The sequence below is a fragment of the Eleginops maclovinus genome, chromosome 2 (genome assembly GCF_036324505.1).
Source record: "Eleginops maclovinus isolate JMC-PN-2008 ecotype Puerto Natales chromosome 2, JC_Emac_rtc_rv5, whole genome shotgun sequence".
NCBI lineage: Eukaryota > Metazoa > Chordata > Actinopteri > Perciformes > Eleginopidae > Eleginops > Eleginops maclovinus.
In genome coordinates this window covers 23,187,289-23,204,182 of record NC_086350.1, presented here as the reverse complement: position 1 = coordinate 23,204,182, position 16,894 = coordinate 23,187,289, and the positions used below count along the sequence as shown (strand labels likewise).

The 16,894-nt window shown below is 38.3% G+C and overlaps 2 protein-coding genes across 2 annotated transcripts in view; both read left to right on the top strand.

Moving 5' to 3' along the window:
- Window positions 1–1,015: 1,015 nt before the first annotated feature.
- On the top strand, window positions 1,016–9,044 carry nutf2 (nuclear transport factor 2). The gene is made up of 5 exons (XM_063873826.1): window positions 1,016–1,244; window positions 3,213–3,334; window positions 5,215–5,286; window positions 6,296–6,394; window positions 8,202–9,044. Exons 2-5 carry the CDS (start codon window positions 3,236–3,238, stop codon window positions 8,313–8,315), a joined length of 384 nt encoding a protein of 127 aa, XP_063729896.1. The 5' UTR covers window positions 1,016–1,244; window positions 3,213–3,235; the 3' UTR covers window positions 8,316–9,044.
- Window positions 9,045–13,159: 4,115 nt separating this feature from the next.
- The window catches only part of edc4 (enhancer of mRNA decapping 4), a 29,895-nt gene continuing 26,160 nt past the window's right edge, over window positions 13,160–16,894 (top strand). Inside the window, exons 1-3 of the mRNA XM_063907616.1 lie at window positions 13,160–13,370; window positions 15,382–15,544; window positions 15,720–15,831. Coding sequence (XP_063763686.1) covers window positions 13,283–13,370; window positions 15,382–15,544; window positions 15,720–15,831 — 363 coding nt within the window. The 5' untranslated portion in view covers window positions 13,160–13,282. The remainder of the gene's footprint in view (window positions 13,371–15,381; window positions 15,545–15,719; window positions 15,832–16,894) is intronic.

The following is a 16,894-nucleotide window of genomic DNA, read 5'->3' as shown; positions in this document are numbered from 1 at the left end:
CTCGACACTCGTTTCACTTGGTGTTTTGACACTTATGAAGAGTTGTAAAGTGTGTGCATGTGTTTATTAATATATCGTTATTTAAAAAAAAAAAAAGTAATGTAAACCTGCTGGTAATTCCGATTTAAATGTTTGACCAGTTATTTGATTCTGCCTTTTTTTTGTAACTATAATGGAATATAGTTACCAGTTTTTGTATCCTAACCATAACATGTATTACGTTAATCCCCAAGCCTGAATGTGAAACACTAAGAGGTTCATTCTGTTGCATGTGAAAAAAAATTGTGTAGTGTTACAGTTCTTACAGCTTGAGAGCAAATAGCAGTGCAGATATTATATATGACTGCATCTAGATAAAGAAAGTGAAGAAACCAACCGGCCTCAAAAGCTCCCAAAGTACAGTACATGGTCTGGAGACAAAGATTAATAAATGTGCTGTAAATGATAAAGTGGACACCCAAGATACACTCCTTTCATGGACAGTAATCTCTAAATGCCAGTTACAGTGTTTATATTGACGTCATTTTTGAAAATGTCCTCCCTCCCGAAATGTTCTGTCAATTTGCCAGCGAACATAATGACAATTTGTATGTATAACTTAACATTCCAGGGTTTGATCACATACATCATTTAATAAGAAGGACAGGACTGAAAAAGTTAAGCAAAGGGCCATCACTTTCATCGTCCGCAGTACATTCTTTTAAAACCTGCTGATACTACAAACTCAGCAATACAAACATTTTATTATCTGAATATGAAAACATTTTAATAAGTCTTATTGCTTGATAAAGGGTGTATTGTTGTCTACCTAATTGTTTAATACATTTTTGAAACTGTGCTTTACTGCTTATTTATTTCACTTCTCATTCATCTAGACCTGTAGTAACTGATTTGTGTTGCCATTTAGGGGCCGCAGAAACACGTTGTCATGACAACATTGGAGAATCATCACCTTAAACATGATTTGAGGAACTTAAATATGCAAGATGGACATAACCAATCATAGGTTGAATAACACGAACTGTTCTCTGTCATGCTTTATTTGCAAAAGGATCAACCACTTTTTTGTTCATTTCTTTTTTTTAAATGTACAAGCCCTACATACAAGTGTTAAAAAGTGTTTGTTTACAAAAACTACAATTCCCACAAACCAACGGACCGGTTACGGCTCTACGTCTGTGCCCTCGTAGGGGAGCAGACACTGCACTGTGCGATCGAGAAGCCGGCCTCGGTGTTGGTTAGAGGTAAGTTTTTATTACTTCTTTTTAATAAACAGTCTTGTTGTATAGTGAATGGAAACATGTACGCAAACAAAACACGCTAGTTAGGTCTGACATTTGAACAAGTATAAGGAGGTATAAGTAGTTCAATTGGCTGCTGCTACCCGGTTAAGTGCTAACGTCGGGCACGCCTATGTAGGGTAGCTGCTTCGGGGTTCCAGAGCTGTCTGCCTGGGCCCGGAGCATTGAAGGAGACGGGGTATTTTTAGCACCAGGGGAACAGGCCAAAGACAGCCAGCCAATAATCTAACGCCTGGATATATAATGTAACTGACGTCTAACATTAGCTGACGGGGAGGCATGCTAAGTACATGAACTGTCCTCGTTGGCACAGGCTTAGTCAATGTTAGCAAACAAAACTGCCCACAAGCTAGTTGAAGCTAGTTAGCTTACGTTAACTAGCCAAAACCTTCAAGAGCTTTTCCATTAGCAAACGTTTCAAATACGCTGATTTATTCCTGCCTTGACTATTTTTAAGCATACCTAAAATAATTTATGACCCGTTGGTATGTATGGTATGTTGCTTTGACTCATTTTCAGAGCTCTCAGATTGTTCCTGACAACAGTGTATCGTTATGTTGAAGCACATGACTGCTGTCAGTGTCACCCAAGCCCAGAAACCAGTGCGGCGTGTTTAGCAAAACTCCGCTGGTTAATGTAGTTTACATGTTTTTGTTTTGCTGTGTGGTGTTGGAAATTTGATGCTGAACGTGTTTTGTTGTTTAGTTTGTTTCTTGATGTAAACTTTAGCATAAAGCAAGCAATGACTTCCTACAGAAAATAAGTAAATACACTTTTCTTTCAAGCTGAGATAAATGTATGTGATTTCGGTGTGGTAATGCATTAACATGGCTGTGGTAATGCATTAATATGGCTTAATGTAAATGACTTGTTATAAATGGTTCCTATAAGTGTTTCTAATCATAGTGTCTAATATTAAAAGGTGTATAATCATCTGAAAACAGTTATGTAAAGCATAAAAAACATTCAAAAAAGTATTTGGCTGAGTATGTAAAAACAAATGTTCGTGTAGTAGGAAGTGATGGCATAGTATGTCTAAAAAAGTCATAATATGTTAAAAAATCAAAGTAAAGTAAGTCAGAAAAATGTCATAGTACCGTACGTCAAAACAAAGTTGTAGTATAGTATCCATAAAAAAGTTTTAAAAAGGCATAGTAAAGTATGTTGAAAAGAAAAACATTATTGTCCAAAATGTCATTGTAAAGTAAAAAAATCGTTCTGTTTTTGTTACCTTCGAATCAGCCTTTTATATCTACATAGCGAGAGGGTCCTCTTCCAGGGAGTTGGCTATGTTGCACCGCCTTGTTTCTACAGTAGTTTATAATGGAGACATCAAACTCCGGCTTTAGAAAGAGCCTTCTCGTCTTTACATCACCTTAACGCCAACATATTTCTCTGACACGCTGAGGCAAAGCCAGTCGTCGTCTGAATTTCGTTCCTCCTAAACTAGTGTTATAGTAAGGATGGCCTCAGAGCAAGGCCCAAGCAGAAGGGTATTCGGTTGGTTGAAATCCACAGCCATTACGCTACATACTTCCAAATCCTTCACACTGTCCCTTTTAATAGAATCTTTACTTTATATAATTGAGGTAGACGAAATATAAAAAAAACATCTGTCAGACTTCGACATCCTTTTAATAATAATAAACGTTTGAATACATGTCGTTTATAATGCGCTTCTTTATGTACTCAAAGACACTTTACAAAAACATTTCATACACAAACATGCATAGAGGAAGGAAAAAAACACAACATATAATTAAATACATTTAGAGTGAATACAAAGTCAGTGTTCAGTAAGCCGTAGCACATGAATCAAATCATTTTAACACTGTCTTAACTAACCAACTTAGCCTCGATGTGCACAGAATGAGGAGTTCTTTCTGACCGGCTGCCTCTCCATGATCCCAGTGTGTGTTGCAGGGTGATTCAGGATGGTGGACCAGCCTCTTTGGGAGCAGATAGGATCCAGCTTTGTGCAGCACTACTACCAGATGTTTGACTCTGACAGATCACAACTCGGATCCATATATGTGAGTGTGATATGACCATGCTTTCGTCTCATATGTAGTTGAAGGCAGCGTCCACTCACGTGGTAGTGTGGCCTGTCTGGACTGGCTGGATCAATAATGAATCATCATTAACAATATATCTGATACAAAATCTATGAATGTTATTCGTTCAGTGTGCAGTTTTTGTGGGTGTTTCGAGACTGTCCCTGCTGTAATTGGATTTATCAGTGTGTGAATAATATCTTGCATTCACAAACACATAATGGCAGATCATTGTCAAAGCTGTAAAGTAAACTAAATATTTGCTTTTTGGACTGTCCTGCAAAAACAAGCAATCTAGACTGAAGAATTGTAATGGGCATTTGAAATTATTATTATTTTATACTTCAAAAAATAGAGATTATTGACCTTATAATACACCAACAACTTCATCTTCAAATCATACTCTGGTATGATTTATGAATACCTTAAATTGTGTCTACTTCTTGACTTTACTTTCTTTTTTTACATGATGTTGAAATAAATACGAAGAACTAATGATTTAGAGAAGTTAGTTTGGGCAGGAGCACAATTCATGTAAAAATAAAAGCGTTTAACAGCAAAGCATTACTCACAGGGGCGTAAAGGCACACATAACTCACGGTCCAGTTAAGGACTCAGGGAAAAACCCACATTAGTGCATTTATCAAATACAGCCAAAATGCTTTTGCTGGTGACCGAGTCTGCATTCTGACCACTGGCAACTTTGGTTAAAGAGAAATGTTTCAATTCAAAAAAATAATGAACATTTAAAACACTTCTTTACTACACTGTACGCTCAGTGAACAAACACTTCCGCAGAAAGCCTCAGGTCACACTGGACTAGGACACTGTAAAGCATCTCTTATGCTATCACATGGAAAATACTAAATAAAGCTCGTCTTGAACACAGCTCTCTCTGCGTCGTTGTTCTAGCTGACCCCGAATTGTGTACACTAGTGTCCCTTGCATGCAGGCCAATCAGCTTTCTGTCCTAACCTTAACCCCTGTTTTTACAGCGTACAGCTGGTCATTAAGCCATTTTAGAACAATGTTTATGTAGCTTTACTTGTGTATAAGTAGGTTGTAAGTTACACCGGACATTATACTTTCTGTATTTTTCTGTATCGTAATCAATTAGATATTATAGCTACATTGTAAATAAGATCCTTTTAAAACCTTCTGACTCTTTAATCTACATCTGTGTGTTTCTATCAAGTTCATTTCAAACAGATGGAACTTTGAGCTCAGCTAATATCTTTTCAGTTCTAATAATTATAATACATTTTATTTATATAGCGCTTTTCTAAAAACTCAAAGACACTTTACAGAGACACAATTCATCAAAACATAATTCAAACCACACACTTAATATATTTAAAACACAATATTCATTTACAGATAAAAGCAGTCTTGAAAAGGTGAGTTTTGATTTGGGATTTAAACATTGTGAGGTCAGGGTAGTCACGGGTGTTTTTGGGGAGTGAGTTCCAGAGGGATGGGGCAGCGACAGAAAACGCTCTGTCCCCCCAGGTCCGGAGTTTGGTCCTGGGAGGAAGTGAGAGGAGGTTTGCTTCACACGAGCGGAGGCTGCGGGAAGGAGTGTGGTGTTGGAGCAGGTCTGTGAGGTAGGAAGGGGCCTGGTGATGAAAGGTTTTGTGGGTGAGGAGAAGGATCTTGAAGTGGATGCGTTGTGGGGCAGGGAGCCATTGCAGATTCTGAAGGACAGGGGTGATGTGGTCACGGGAGTGGGTGTGGGTGAGGAGACGAGCAGCAGAGTTCGGTTATGTGACTTGTTTGTTTGCCCTTTCATCTGTGCAACATTTTTCTAATGTTTCCCCCCCTCTGTCTTGATCTCTTGATCTTTCTCTCTCTCCACACAGATCGATGCATCATGCCTCACTTGGGAAGGACAGCAGTTCCAAGGAAAAAGAGCGATTGTTGAAAAGCTCACTGTGAGTCGATAACTTAAGCTATATACAGAGTTGATGTCTGACAGGAGGTAAATGGCCCCAGTACGAAACACACTGGTGGTCCTTAAAGCTACAAAAGGGTTAGCATTTTACCACTTCCGCTTTCCTCGTCTCGAATTCAAAAAAAAATTTCAACGTCTTTTATATTTATATATGAAGGGCTTTTTCTCAGTATTGTGCTGAATATTCATTTATTGAAAAGCTAAGAATCTCCTCTTTACAACGGTGTATATAGCTCAAAATGTGTTTCAAGGTCTGTGTCACTGATTTAGATAGAGCAGGTCACATACTGTATGTAAAATTGACTTGTTCAACCATTATGTCCTGCATGGTAGCACTTCTCTCCCCCGGTACTGGTCCTCAGCTGAGACTCTTTTCCTGCAGCAATTTGCAACCATCCTTAGTTGAAGATATTTTTTTGATGCAGGTATCAATGACACCTGTGGTTAACAAAAAGGGATTTTCACGTTCTTTTCTACAACATAAAATCCGTCAGTAAATATCCCTCTGGTGAACGGCCGAAGCTTCTATGTGTCTATTAAAACAGCGGCTGCTAACAAATGACACTACTAAACGTCATCACACTGAACATTAGCCGCCTTTAGCTTAGCATTGGTGATGCGAAGCCATATGAATGGGATGTATTTCTTATATCCTATATCTGTATTTCCTACATCACTGCACCACTCACTCACTTTACATGCACTCGAGAAAGCAGGTTGTTCTGAGAAATCGTGTTATGTAGGTACTGAGAACCTGTTTACATGCACTGTTAACCTGATTACTGTAAGTACTATGTAAATATGTCAAGTGTTGGTAAACAGGTTTCCTCCCAACCTATTTAGGGTAGTAAAACCCATAAGTACAATTGTATTAAGGATAATACCTGTTGTTTTTAAACGTTATCAAAAGCTTTAGATGAAAATAGCTACATTTCTTAGGTAAATGTTTTGACCCCTATGTTCTTGTGTGTTTTTCCTGTGTGTTCCAGGGTCTACCCTTCACAAAAATAGCGCATAGTATAACAGCGCAGGACCACCAGCCGACTCCAGACTGCTGCATTTTGAGTATGGTTGTAGGACAGCTAAAAGTAAGCAGCACTATCGTTTGTTCCTTATTTTAAAGAATTTTAAGCATGTCATTTGTTTGACAGTTAAATAGTCACACATTGAATTGTACAGATTGGTTTTTTTTTTTTTTTTGTACCTGTGTTCCAGATATTTCTGTTACAATAGTCTCAAAACAGACAAACTATGACGTTTCCTTTAAATAAATCCTCCACTTTTCCACATATTGGGTCATACATTACGCAATTTTAATATGTGACCCGTTGGAAATCTGTCAGATGTCGCAATGTAGCATTCCGAGATAAACGTGGATTTTTGAGAAAAAACGTTTTGATCATTTTAGGGTTTGGTTGATTCTAAACAAACAAAGTCTTGGCTTTCAGAATATCAAACTTTTATTGTAATATTCAGACGATAAATATATTTTGGAGGCCTGTTAAGACAGGGTGTCAACTTCAGCGATCACCGTCTCCTCTCTGATCAGCACTGCTTCCCTCCCTCTTTTCACGTCTCCCTGGAGTTATGAATGACAGGCTGATAGTAACACGACAGGGTCCAAAACAGTGGCTTCTCATCTGATCTCAAATAAAAACAATATATCGGCTTTAAGAATATCAAAATATTATCGCAGAATTCCGATGATCAATACGAAGTTGAAGCTTGTAAAGGTGCGTTGACGAGCGGCGAACGGAGCAACTTAGACAGGTGATGTGTGTTTTGTCAAACTCGCCAACCTTCATCCGCCCTTTAATAAGTGTCCTCGTCCTAGATGCTACTAGCTTAAAATCAGTTAGCCTAATCAATGCGATGGATGGATTCCGTCATCTTTCTGCTGACTGATGAACAATATGACAGGGACAGTATGCTAACGAGCTTTCTACAGACTAGCTCAAAATCACAGCTAATACAGTGGTGGTCATAAGGAGAGGCAAGGGGTACTATGTTCAAAAATATTACCCTTCAGCCTCCTCTTGAAGTAACTGGCAAAAAAAAACTCGTGACGGACTTTTTCTCAGAATTTGTGCTGAATATTCATTTATTGAAAAGCTAAGAATCTCCTCTTTCCAACAGAGTGTATAACTCAAAATGTGTTTCGTGGTCAGTGTGACTGATTTAGATAGAACATGTCACATACTATATGTAAAAGTGGCTTCTTCAGCCATTATGTCCTGCATGGTAGCACTTCTCTCCCGGTGTTGTTGTTTTTTTGATGCAGGTATCAATGTCAGTTTTCCGGGTTACTAAAAAGGTTCTTTGCAAATGGAAAGCTAATGCAATGACTTGCTTGTCCTCAAGGATGCTCACAATATGTTTGCCTACAAGAGGAACGCAATTACTCATTACCTTTTGAAACATGTTGTATTTAGAAATAACTTTTGATTAATCTCCAAGCGGTTTACCGGCCAGCTAACCAATCAGAGCAGACTGGGCTCTAGTTTCAGACAGAGGATGAAAAGAGGTGCTGCAGCACAGGCAGTATGAGAAAAATTAAGATCTTTTTTAAAACATGAAAGCATGTAAACATGTCACAGTGGAGGCCCAAATATGAACCAGACAATTAGACAAATAGACCCCCTTTAATACTGCTAAATGAAATCACTGTATTGCTGCCTTTATTCTGATCCCCTACTCTTTCTGTTTGTTTGTTGTGTGTGTGTGTGTGTGTGTGTGTGTGTGTGTGTGTGTGTGTGTGTGTGTGTGTGTGTGTGTGTGTGTGTGTGTGTGTGTGTGTGTGTGTGTGTGTGTGTGTGTGTGTGTGTGTGTGTGTGTGTGTGTGTGTGTGTGTGTGTGTGTGTGTGTGTGTGTGTGTGTGTGTTTGCGTGCGTGTAGGCAGATGACGACCCTATCATGGGTTTCCACCAGAGTTTCATCCTGAAGAACATTAACGACGCGTGGGTGTGCACCAATGACATGTTCAGGCTGGCCATTCACAACTTTGGATAACTCCCCCTTCCCCACTCTGGTGGGCAGGGGCGGCCATAGTGAAGGGCATCACGTGATGAAGTACGGAGGGAGGGGAAGGGAGAGAGGAAGAGGGAACACTCGTCCCTCCCTCCTGCTGTCTCATTTACGCCTGCTTGACAAAACAAGCAACCACCGGATTCTAGATGTCAATCACTGAACCTCATCCAGGTGGTTTCTTTTTTCAGACCACCACAGCCAGTAGAACTGCGACGCGTTTCTTTGTTCAAAGCCGCCGGCGAACCAATCAGAAGCCCCTGTCTGCCACTCCGCTGATCTGCATGGTCCTGGGAGCCCCCCTCATTAGAATATCCACCCTCAAACAGACGACATCCATTCATGCCCTGTTCTCCACTTTACTTAATCCTTACACACTGCTGTTGACTGCACTCAGTTCTGTTAGCACTGTCATTGACCGGTTTGTAAATCCGTGTTCAGGTTCATCAGTTCTTGTGTTTAAGTTGTTTTTAGATCCTACTTGTGTGTTGCCTAATTGTGTTTTATTAACTTTGCCATGAGTCGCTGTCATGCCAGGTTTTGCTCTTGCAAACCAAAGAAACATGGAGGACATAAAGTCTCACCATGCTGTGTGATTGGCTCCTGCATTTTCCCTCTTTTTCTCCATCTCTTTTGCTCTCTGTCTCTCACACGTCTGGCATTTAAAATGGACATCAGCCGCCATAGACAATAAAACCTGGACTTTTTTCTTAACGGTGTCTCTTCATATCATTCTCTACGGCTGATTGAGTTCCCAATCTTTCACCTATCTCTCTACAGTTAGTCATAAAAGTCCTCAAAGCTGAAGCAGGCAGTATATTTATACATCACTGGGCCAGAATTGCAAAATGACCTTTAGGAATATTGTAATTCAAGTAGCCAGAGAGAAAGGGAGACAAAATTGTAACAAGAGAATTTGGCCAATCACAGATAAACTGCTTCCCCCAGCTGTGAGTGCATTTGATTTTGGCTTTTAGCAAATTAGTAGGGGTGACCTTACTACAGAGGTTCAGCTGGGAAATTGACAATACCTAATGTATATTTATTGTGATCCAGTTTACTGAAATGTTCAAATAAATGCAAAAGTGTAATAACGTAGATACTGAACTTATTAAGGGGAGGTTGTGTCGGCCAGATGCGACCAGGCCACCTAACTACAATTTGTCAATTCTATTTTAAAAGGCACTCTATTAGCCAGGCATGAGTTGCATTTATGAAGTCATGACTCAGTATTGCCATTTTATAGAGTGAAGTACACAGATTTGAAACTTGAGAATAAGATCCAATTATGGATCTGTGCTCAGTATCCGAAGATGCCATGAGTCACTATCAGGAGAAAAGAACTAGGACTGCATGATTTGTTAAAAATATATAATTGCAAATATTCTGACTGATATAACATTTGCGATTCACGAAATGTTAGGAAATTATCATTATTGCATCATTATTCTCATTTCCCTGGGGAAAGTCTCAAGACTGAAAATACAAGGCTGCAATATTCATACCCCACCTCAATACTCAGAGATGCTTTGACAAATATTGCGATTACTTTTGCAGACCTAGAAGAAACACTGTATGGATAATCCCTAGTCAAAGGTAGCTGTAACCAAATATTCTAAAAGGTGCAGCCAATGCGAAAGCAAATCCATTCGATATGTGAAGAAAGCGTCAAGCAATGATGGAAGATATATTCAGATGCTTTACTCGAGTAAAAGTACCAGTACGTTATTGTCAAAACTCAAAATACTTCATTGCATGTAAAAGTCCTGCATTCATAAATCTACATAAGGACAAAGTATTATCAGCAAAATGTACTTAGAATATTGAAAGTAAAATAATCATTGTGCAGAATAAATGACCGTTTAGTGTCTATTGATATAAATGTGACATTTGTAAAAGAAATATTGTTGCAACAAATAGCATTTTAGTGTTGCAGATAAACAGTTCTGATTGACTTTTGTTAGATATTTAAATAACTGACTATTTTGTGACTTAAACAGTTATTCCACTAGTTAACATTTTAGAGATGCATTTTTTTAAGTAGCTAAATCTGTTGAATGTGTGAAGTAAAATCACAATATTTCCCTTTTCAATTGAGTGGAGAAGAAGTATAAAGCATCACTAAATGGAAATACTCAAGTAAAGTACAAGAACCTCAACATTTACTTAAGTACAGTACAGTATACTTCTCACTGATGTCAAGATAGGATTTCCAGAGGAGGTCATAAAAAAAATCATAGATCACAACAAACATTAGACATGTTCCAGAAGGAGAAGGCGTGTCTTTCTACTACACAGGTTTCCATAGTGACAGCTTGACCTGATAGATATTGGGTGCCATTGCTGAACCGGCACATAAGAAGACAATAGGATTGGGCACAAGTGTCATCACTGTATCTTCTCATGTTTCACAGTCTTGTGTAATCAGCTTACTATCCAATTAAATCAATGGGAGAATGATGTGGCTGCAAAGGTGTAGCTCTGTGAACCCTAATGTAAGATATGGATCTATGTGCAGCTGCTTTGGGTTGACAACAACCGATTCAGGTCAACACCGGCAGACATGTCACAAACAATTTTGCATCTCAACTATTTTTCAAGAAGGAACTCTGAATATAAATCAAAAATACTGTTAATACCATCCATCAAAGCATACAAGTTATCTTGCTAACTGGAACATTTAAATGCGGGAAAATTCAGTGCTTTATCAGCAGCAAAAGACATACTGCATGTGAACAAGCCCTGTGCTTACTGAGTGGTTATTAGGTGATATATTTCTATGTTTGTGTCCATCACTCAGTCTTTCTAAATTGAAACAAGCATTGCTGGCATGAATCAGACACTTTTATTACCAAAGCATTAAAAAAAATACATTACATTGACAGATATTAGCAATAAAATAAATACAGCATTATCATTGGGGAGTGACGGATTACAACGTAACGTAATCAGGATACCAAAGAAAGGTAACTGTTTTCGCTTACGGTTACACTAAGAAATAACGTTGTCAGATTACTGTTACACTTTTAAAAAAACAGGGATTACTGGCAAGATTACAATGTATCAATAAAGGTCAATATAGTATAGGTAGACTTATAGGTCTTTTATTTATTTGCATTGCGTTTGATGTTGAGGTAATCCAAAAGTAACGGAAAGTAATCAGGTCACACTACTTTTGTGTTATGATAATTAAATGTGGTTACAGATATATATATTTTTTTACAGGTAACTAGTAATTGTAACATATAAAATGTTTAAAGTATCCTTCTCAACCCTGACCATTATATACAAATGTATGAAACACCATTTAATAAAGGTATTAAATAACAATGCATAACTCTCCACAACAGGTCAAGAGAAGAAGCTTTCAAGGTTGAAGACAATGACCAGATCTTTGGAATCAAAGAGTATGTCAGTATGCTAGGGAATGTTGTCTTGTTATGTTGCTGTCAGTAGCGTCATCCAGTAGAGTCCTAAGCGAACTTCCACATTAATTACTTTCCAAATACATCCTAATCAACACATGGTTCGTTTGAATAATGCACTGAAAAACTCAAATATTGACTTAAATATTATGTGAACAAATTTCCCATAACTGTATTAGATTCGTTGAAAGCAATACTATTAAGTTTTAATAAAAAATATATGGTTCAACTTAATATTATTGCTTTCTACTAAACTTTACAACTTACCTTATAACACACCATATTCAATAATGGGAATAAAACATGGGGTTAACACATTTTTGAAAATTAAGCAGTGGTACAATTTAACAAAGTGCATTCACCCAAGTATTGAGGTACTTGTTCTCTTCTTTGGTATTTTTTTAATGCACATTTATACTTCTATTACAGTGCAATTCAAATGAAAATACTGTACTTTTTACATCTATATCTTTATGTTAGAGCTTTTTTTTTTTTTTTTACAAATAAGAACTTTTGTATAAATATTTTGTTTCTTTAAAAAAAAAATAGCCATCAGTTAAGCAGAAACAGCTTATTTAAATAATCAACTCATTGATTGAGAGGTAAATAATGTAACCTACAAACATTTAAGTAATTTTCTTAATTATTTGTAATAATTGTTTATTTGGGTGTTTTTTCTAATTTCTAAACAGATGTTCTGCATTGATTACTTTTACGTTTAATACCTTTAGCCAAGTATACTTACTCACTTAGTATGTTTACAGTCTGGTTTGAGAAATGTTACTTTGTTAAAGGTTTTTTCCAACCACAGAAATTAAGTTTAGGGAAGCTGTGGCTCAGTGGGATAGGCTAGTGCGTTGATCTTTGAATCAGGTGAACACAAGTTCAATCCCCAGTGCAGACAGCATGTCGTTGTGTCCTTGGGCAAGTCACTTTGCCTCAAGTTGCTCTTGTAGGGATTGTCCACAGTATTAAGTGTATGTAAGTCGCTTTGGATAAAAGTGTCTAACAAGTGACGATGAAATGTAATGTTTAGAACGCAAAAAAAGGAGCATTATTATTTTAGACACTAAGTATCAATTGTTTGTTAGTTTTCCAATGAACACCATACAGTTTTTATTTTTTAATTCGATACTGGTCTCTTTGGATGGGTGGTTATCCAATATGTGTGGACTTTGAGGGCCCCTGTCTCCTATATGGTTGGTCATTCTGGTAGATCAAACCACGTCCTACCACTCTCTAATATAGGTAAAAATGTGTGAATAAAAGGTTAAATTTGAAAGACTGTAAGTCAGAAAGTGACAGGTTTTTGGAGGAAAGCCAGTGCCCTCTTGTGTACAATAAACCTAAAGAAGTTGAGGTAGGAACCAATGACCTGACGCAGATCCAAGTCGGAGCGTAAAGCGCGGACATAACGGAAGTTTAGACGGTTGCTCTGGGTGAACGAAAGGAACACTGACAGCATCGTATCAAGAACGAAATTATCATCTCTCCCTCAATTAACCCATTTTCCCCTTTCCCTTACACATGGCGTCCAATTCTAATATAGATATTGAGGGTGCGACCCAGCACCTCCGGGACATTCTAAAGCTCGACCGTCCCGGGAACAGCACCGGTAAGTGGCACCGGGAATGAAAAGCGGCTGCGCTAGTTTAGGCCGCAGAAGCTAATGGAATGCTAACGAGCTAGCTCAGAGCTAAATTGGTACTTAGCTAGCGTGAGTTGGTTTAGCGCGCTACCATGGAGTAAAGTTAGCTCAGCAGCAGTTTCACTACCCAGTAACGAAAGCAGCCCCTTCGATTCGAATCAGAATGTTGGTGTAAATAAAATAACACCTGCATTTTATTAATATGTTTTCACAAAGAAAATAATATTTCCAGGTTTTTTAATGTTAGAGCGCTAACTGCGGCGGAAATGTCCTTAGTATTTTATCGTCCCAAGTGCTAGCTTTGTAACGAACTAGCTTATGTCTCTTGACTATTTTCTGGTGTAGGAAAGCTTGCTCTTTATCTTTCCCAGCGACGAAAAAGTAAAACATGTTCCTTCAATCGAAATTATATCTGTAGTACTTTCTCATTTATGACTGAAAATCCGTAAACTGAAGTGTAACGTTATGTTTTATACTTCATTGTTTAGCCGGAATTATTTCACTGCTAACGTAATCAAGAGTTAGCTTAAGCTCCAACTGCGTAGAAGGTCGGTTTAGTTGGACAATTCTAATACACACTGATTGAAGGTTTGTTTGTGGTATCCGCAGCCCAGTAATACTTGGTTGTTTAGAAACTCCTTCCTGCTGCTGTACTCACGTTATATCTCTGGTGAAAACAACACAATATTTACATAGCTACACTTAATTATGTTTTATGTGTTAGTCTTCGCAGGAGCAGAAACGATTGATGCTCAGAACATATACAACATATTATTTTTTTTCGTGACCTTTATCATGCAAATGATTTTGTCAGACAGCAAATGTCTATTTCTTGATGCCTAAAGTTCTGTTTCACAGCAGACACTTTGATGTGTCATTACAGGTAAAGAGCAGGTGAAATTGAGAACTAATCATGGCTCCGTTTAACTGACTTGTACAACCAGAAAGTAATGGCTGTGAGCCAGCATGCACATTAACAGGGCTAGGCACTGGTAAAGTAACTGTAGTCGGTATTAATGGTTAAAGCCCCCTGCAGTTTTCCTGATCTTGAGTATAAAAATGTGTATGAAAAAAGAATGTTCTACTAAAGACGGTATTGATTCATGTCTGCAAGGGGGAAGGGTTTAGTTGGCATCTTGCTGACACCATGAAGAATGCTCTTTCAGTGTTAATGGCTTACTGTATGTCCAAATATTTAAATATATTAAATAAAAACATGCTAAACAATATTTGGATATATCCTTGTGTTTAACAGAACCACTGTTAAATTTAAACGACAGATGACATGGGCACATTTTTTATTACCTACATTTCCCTGGAATATCGATATAAGCTGCATCAGGCTTTACAAATAAAATGAAGTTGAAAATTCTGACTTTCTAATAAGCACAACTACAGTATAGTCCAAATGCACATCTTTAAACTCCAAAAGCTCAACTTTATTGCTTTACAATTATTTGATAAGTTTTATGAATCTGTATAGTGTGAGATTGTTTTTAGTATCATCCACTTGGACAACTTTAAATCTGACTGTCACGTGAAGTATAATCACATTTTAATTTGATTATTTAAAATGCAGAGATGTTTTTGTTAGCACTAATGTTTATTTAAAGAAACTATATGGATACTGAAATTAAATAACTGAGCAATGCTTGCCAAAAATACTATAGACACACAAAATACATGTTTCAATCTTGCAGTAGTGCAAGGGTATTACACTTAGGATTTTGTTTTTACACTACTTAGCCCAGAGCAATGCAAGGCAGGGGTGGCCAAACCATATCCAGCCGTCACCTAAGCTAGCAGTTAGCCAGCTAGCCTTAACTTCACTGCTTTGGATCAGGGTCTGTGATGTGAGCACTAATACAATAAAACACCTCTAGAATAAACATTGCCTCATTGCTTGCTTTGAATTCCCAACTAACGTCTTTGTACGATCTATCCCATCATAACCACTTCATTTAACGTATGTCCTCAGATGCACCATCGAGTGATGGTCCAAGAATGCCGTCTTTTAATGGAGAGCTGAACGGTTTATTGGGAGCAGCAGGTCTTTTGGGGAACACCGATCGATCATCCATGTCAGATTCTACCAGACCGATCTCCACAGACCTCTGCAGCATGCAGGAGTGTCAGATAATGTGAGTTTATTCTTAGAATTAAGCACTTGCACACCTCTGAAGCTAGGCTGACTTTGTGACATGAGATGTCTCTCTTTCATTTGAGTTTGATCATTGAAAAACAGACATGTTTGTAGGCACTTAATGTTTATTTTATGAAACATGCTGAACTTGAATGTCTGTGCTGCAATTTCAGCTGCCTTTCTGGCGATAATGGCTCCACTTCTCTCCCCATCACCTCCAACAACGTGGAGATTGTGGCGAGTCAAGATTCCAGCATCAACAGCAAAGCTCGGGGGAGCAACAAGGTAAGAAGCCAAACCATCAGCAACGTAGCATCACTGTCCATCAAACATTCTGTGTGGAACATTTGACATTTGTTAATTAACATTCACCACTTTTGGATGTGTATAAGAGCAGTATTTCTATGTAAAGGATGCTTTTTTTCCCTCTAAAATAAAAGGTTCAGTCGTAACTCATGCTCTCTAACTAACTCCTTGACTTTCTTAAGTGCCAACAATGTTCATTACTAGCTCAAGTGTAGTTATAAATGGGCCCTGCTAAAGGCAATGAACGTATGGCACCCAACAGAACACAGAGTCCACACATGCCGTGTTTGTGAAATATTGGCAGTAGCAGGTGAATCTCTTATTAGGCTGGTGCTAGACCGATTGCTGGAGGTCAGAACCATGTAACCAACTTGTGTGTCGGGGGGTGCACGGTGCACCATATACAGTGGGGCAAAAAAGTGTTTAGTCAGCCACCAATTGTAAAAGTTCTCCCATTTAAAAAGATGAGAGGCCTGTAATTTTTATCATAGGTATACCTCAACTATGAGAGACAGAATGAGAAAAAAAATCCAGGAAATCACATTGTAGGATTTTTAAAGAATTTATTTTCAAATGATTGTGGAAAATAAGTATTTGGTCAATAACAAAAGTTCATCTCAATACTTTGTTATATACCCTTTGTTGGCAATGACAGAGGTCAAACGTTTTCTGTAAGTCTTCACAAGGTTTTCACACACTGTTGCTGGTATTTTGGCCCATTCCTCCATGCAGATCTCCTCTAAAGCAGTGATGTTTTGGGGCTGTCGCTGGGCAACACGGACTTTCAACTCCCTCCAAAGATTTTCTATGGGGTTGAGATCTGGAGACTGGCTAGGCCACTCCAGGACCTTGAAATGCTTCTTACGAAGCCACTCCTTCGTTGCCCTGGGGGTGTGTTTGGGATCATTGTCATGCTGAAAGACCCAGCCACGCTTCATCTTCAGTGCCCTTGCTGATGGAAGGAGGTTTTCACTCAAAATCTCACGATACATGGCCCCATTCATTCTTTCCTTTACACGGATCAGTCGTCCTGGTCCCTTTG